The 4325-nt window shown below is 37.3% G+C and overlaps 1 protein-coding gene and 1 long non-coding RNA gene across 3 annotated transcripts; one reads left to right on the forward strand and one right to left on the reverse strand.

The window, feature by feature from the left end:
• Positions 1-234: 234 nt before the first annotated feature.
• Positions 235-1366, reverse strand: LOC133865354 (probable transcription factor At5g61620). 2 transcript variants are annotated; one of them, XM_062301746.1, is made up of 3 exons: positions 948-1366; positions 623-819; positions 235-508 (listed from the first exon to the last, which is right to left on the reverse strand). In XM_062301746.1, the coding sequence occupies exons 1-3, from the start codon at positions 1261-1263 to the stop codon at positions 437-439; spliced, it is 585 nt and encodes a 194-aa protein (XP_062157730.1). In that variant the 5' UTR covers positions 1264-1366; the 3' UTR covers positions 235-436. The 2 variants fall into 2 exon arrangements, with proteins under 2 accessions (XP_062157730.1, XP_062157729.1); XM_062301745.1 differs by having other exon boundaries at positions 243-532.
• Positions 1367-2130: 764 nt separating this feature from the next.
• On the forward strand, positions 2131-3161 carry LOC133866802 (uncharacterized). The gene is made up of 2 exons (XR_009899924.1): positions 2131-2299; positions 2409-3161. It is a non-coding gene; the product is annotated as an uncharacterized LOC133866802 (long non-coding RNA).
• Positions 3162-4325: the final 1164 nt, after the last annotated feature.

A 4325-nucleotide genomic window follows, 5' to 3' on the forward strand; every position in this document is an offset into this window, starting at 1 on the left:
AGTGACGTGACAGACACGTCATAATCAAATGTCACTAAAAATTTAGTATCGTGTCAGACCTCCTAACATGCCACTAAATCTCAATCACTAAAATAAAAGGTTTTTTTTTTTTTGTAGTGATGTGATAAAATTCAACGACCCGAATAATTAAAAAGATGGTTTGATACATGAACTGATCGAAAAAAGAAAGGGGTAAAAAAAGCAATAAAAACACGTGTTGCCAGCCCATGACAAAACCTTAATTAATATCCCAAATATTAGATTTCAATCTTTATTACATACGATTAGATATGTTTATACATTTTATTCCCCAACTATTTCTCCGTAGAAACAATATATATGTCAAAGTAATTAGAAGTCCTTGATCAGAACATAATTTACTTTCTTATTCCAGTGGCATACTTGAGAAGTAGTTGTTATCTTTGGAAGAGAAGCTTCACAAACCTTGAACACGTACGCTTGTAGTTGTATTAACCAATATTTGAGATGTGAATTTCTCCCTTGGCACCTTCCAAAATAGGGTAAGCAACTCCTTAATTAAGGAAGTCGATTTAGATTAGTTTCGCCGATAGAAATGATGATAAGTAAATTAAAAAGAAAAGGGTTTGAGGTTAATTATTACATCGGAAAGGGTGGGTCGTCGGAGATTTCTTTTGTTGAGGCGGTTCAGACGAAGAAAATATTTTTGTGCATGGCTGGCTACTTGGGTTGGAGTTCTTGTCATCACAAAGTTCCTGGAGATGCCCCTCCAATCTCCCTTCCCCAGCCTTTCCAGCCCAACCAGAAACATCTGGTGCTCGTCCTCGCTCCATGCCCCTCCTAACAATTTATATATGAAATTTAGATAATCAAATATATGAGAGAGAGAGAGAGAGAGAGAGAGAGAGAGAGAGAGAGAGAGAGAGAGAGAGAGGCACAAAGATGAAAACTGCATGCATGGTTCTCACCCTTCTTTCTTTGTTGATTTCTAGCAATAGTGAGGCCATCAGAAATATGTTGATGATGGATATTATAAAGTGTTTGATCCATAGTTAGGCGAGAAGACGACGAAGCAGAGGGTGTTGATGAAGAGGCTATTGACGAGGATGACAAGCAATCCATGCTTAAACTCTTCCTCATCGAAGAAGACGAAGAAGAAGAAGAAGAAGATAAGTCAAGTTGCACTCCAAATAGCCAAAATTTACGAACGTCTCTCCCTTTAAGAGTGGCGCAAGTCCTTGAATTGTGACCTATATTCCCACAATGTGAACATTTTCTTGCCATTATCGTCTACACCAACTATCTTCAAAACTTTAGGCTAAGAGAGAAGAAGAAAGATAGAATCTCAGAAATAACTGATCACAACTATTCTACTCAGCGGTATATATATATAATGATGGGCCCAGAGAAAAAAGCTAGGATCAATAATGTTTTTGAGTTATCTACTTGTACTCCCATCTGTCTCTCTCTCTCTCTCTCTCTCTCTCATCGGATGAAAATCAAAAGGCTTATCTTAAAATCCTCTAAGTGAACACATTACCTATATTGGAGGAAAAGAAAAAAAGAAAAGAAAAAGGAGTGGGTTGAGATAATCGCGTTAGTATTGTTGGATAAAAATATAGTTTTTAATAATATTACTTCTGTTAAACATTAACAGATATGAGTTAGTATGAATCCCAAGAAGAGTTATGGTGTTCTTCACATTATTAATGTTGCGTATTTTAAGGGACTCTTATGTTAGTCACTTAAAGCACACAACATTAACTGTTGCCAATTAGGTGTGAAGAGTAACCTGACTCATCCAAACAGTATACGGCTACTCGCATTCGTCTTTTTAATTAAGCTTCCTTAACATCGACCATAATCATGCATAGTTTTTTGATAATCAGGCATAATCAGATGTAGTGGCCTGCCCGCTGCAGATGATCCGCCATAACTAATTTATGTTGGAAGCTAAGCAGCTAATTAAAAAGCCAACTTGCCCTTTACTGCTTTAAAAAGGAGAGTGGTCCCAATTTATTTCACTTGGAGGGCGCCACTCTATGATATGATTCAAATAAGTTAAACAAGTGGCGCCTAAGTTTCATCGACATTTTTATTTCTTGCCATTTCCTTTTCATTATTAATTTATTAAAGCACCAGAACAGTGAATAAAAAGCATTTTTCTCTCTCCCCGGCAATCTCTCAAAAACTGCCCAGCCACAATTTCTCCAATCTATACCGTCCATTTAAATCCATTTAAAATAACGGCTATTAAGACGCCACCTCATCTATCTGTGTCAAACCTCAGAAAAAACATTTTCTTCCTCCCCCACTTACGGTCTGCGTCTCTCCGTCTCTCTCTCACATTCTTCTCCTGATTTTTTTTTTTTCTTACTCATTCTCAATCCTCCTTTCTCCTGACCCATTCTCCATTCTTCTTTCTCCAGAAAAAATCGCTTGATGCCATGGAGTTACGGTTTTAGGCAGAAAATTTTGGGATGATACCTGTACCCTTGCCAGAAAATGTCGGAAAAAGTCGCCTGATACTTGTACCTTTGCCCGGCGGTTTCCTCAACCTCCTGGGACCACGATTTTCGGCGTTTTTCGCGAGGCTCCGGAGCCCCCAGTTCCAGATCTAGACTTGCCTGGAGCGGTGTGGGTGGGGGACATGATGCGGCCAGATCTGGACTCGCCTAGACGTTCTTCCCCCCTCCAACTCGACCTCTCTCCATGGCTGCTTCATCCTCTGCTCAATCAACCACAAACCTGCAGTTCTCTATTTATTTTTTTTTTGTTGATTTTTGTTTGGGTGCTCTCTACTCTTTCCCAACATAAACAAGTGATTTTTTTTTTTTTAATTTTTTTTATGCCCTTGTTCTTTAAGAGATCGACCAAAAAGTTCTAATGGAAAATGAAATACTGGACTAAGAGGGAGATGTATTTGATGTGCACTTGTTTTGCTGTGTTTTAACGTGGCCAAAATTCAGACATAGCATGGACTTTGCTTGTCAATTTAACCTTTAAAGTTGCTGGTTCCTTTTTATTATTATTATGTTTTTAAAGGTCTCCATTTAGTCTGTACCCTCCTTCAGTTTGTGAATGGTCACATTTGAAAGATTTTTGGTGGGTTGGCATTGTTTGGAGGACTTAATATTGTCACATTTGAAAGATCATTTTGTGTAATTTTACTATCTTTCTCATTTTGTGTAATTTATCTATACAACAGAAGATAAGGAGCCACAACTGCCTATGCAATGCTATGATTCAAAACTGTTTGATCAAGATAAGAGGTTGATCAATTGTAGATGAATGGAAGACTTTGCATCTTTATGTTATTTTGGCTTGTTTGCTGATTTATAGCCTTTTGGCATAAATATGATTGTGAACACATTACAGTATCAAGCTGTTGAAACCATGTCAGGAGTTGGAGGGAGGGTTGAGTTTTCCAGTATGACCTTTATTTGATGATGATAAGCATCGCTCGAGAAATAAGGATTGTCCTACCGCTGCAAATTTAACTCTTAAATGAGAAGTTCAGATAATAACGAAATATTGTTCTCCTGTATTTTCTGTTTCGGCTTTCCCTCCATCTTACATATGTGGTTGTAGTCGTAGCTCTCATTAGTGATCTTAAAACCCCCCCTAGTGTATCGTTCTCTTATCTTCCTGGTTTCATTTTTTTTTTTTAAGTTTGGTTTCTGATCATTTTATTGTGTCGTATTTGCCAAGGAAAAAAGAGAACGACCAGCATAAAGAACAATATTGAAATTGCAAGGGGAAAAAGCAACATGGCTATGCCCAAACAAGAAACAACACAAACGAGTCTCACCAATTCCATTCGTGTAAAATGACACCTCAAAAAGTACATACTTTCCTGAAACCATAACAAGGAAAAGAGTTGATTGGCAAAACTAAAGAGCCTAAATGGCTCAGAGATGCCTACACATGCCATTTGTGCAAAAGCATAATAATCAATGGCGTCTATCGCAACCATCATCACAAAACCTAAACAATAATATTTCTCCAAAAAAATAAGTAAATAACATTAAACTCTGTAGGAACATCTTAATACATGAACTGGAAAAAAAAAAAAAAAAAAAAAAAAAGAAGAAGAAGAAGAAGAAGAAAAGATGAGGATTACAAACCATAGCCAAACCAACAGATAGAAGCAATTTTAAATCTTCTGGTTTCCTTCCACTTTCTCGGTAACCAAACAAAGGGTATGGAAGAAAAGCAAACCCAGAACAACCCACAAATCAGACAAACAACCCATGAACTACCTCTAAAATAAAAATCAACAAAAAAAAATAAAGGTCGAGTTGGAGTGGGGAAGAATGTCCAGGCGAGTCCAAATCTGGAACTGG

This window comes from Alnus glutinosa, chromosome 4 (genome assembly GCF_958979055.1).
Source record: "Alnus glutinosa chromosome 4, dhAlnGlut1.1, whole genome shotgun sequence".
Lineage (NCBI taxonomy): Eukaryota > Viridiplantae > Streptophyta > Magnoliopsida > Fagales > Betulaceae > Alnus > Alnus glutinosa.

What these genes read in the sequence shown, in the direction of transcription:
- LOC133865354 (XM_062301745.1), bottom strand. Translation starts at nt 1,263, where the DNA reads ATGGCAAGAAAATGTTCACATTGTGGGAATATAGGTCACAATTCAAGG. An exon ending in AAATCAACAAAGAAAGAAGG is followed by an intron (nt 820 to 947) that starts GTGAGAACCATG and finishes ATAAATTGTTAG; the next exon opens with GAGGGGCATGGAGCGAGGAC. An exon ending in GACGACCCACCCTTTCCGAT is followed by an intron (nt 533 to 622) that starts GTAATAATTAAC and finishes TCCTTAATTAAG; the next exon opens with GAGTTGCTTACCCTATTTTG.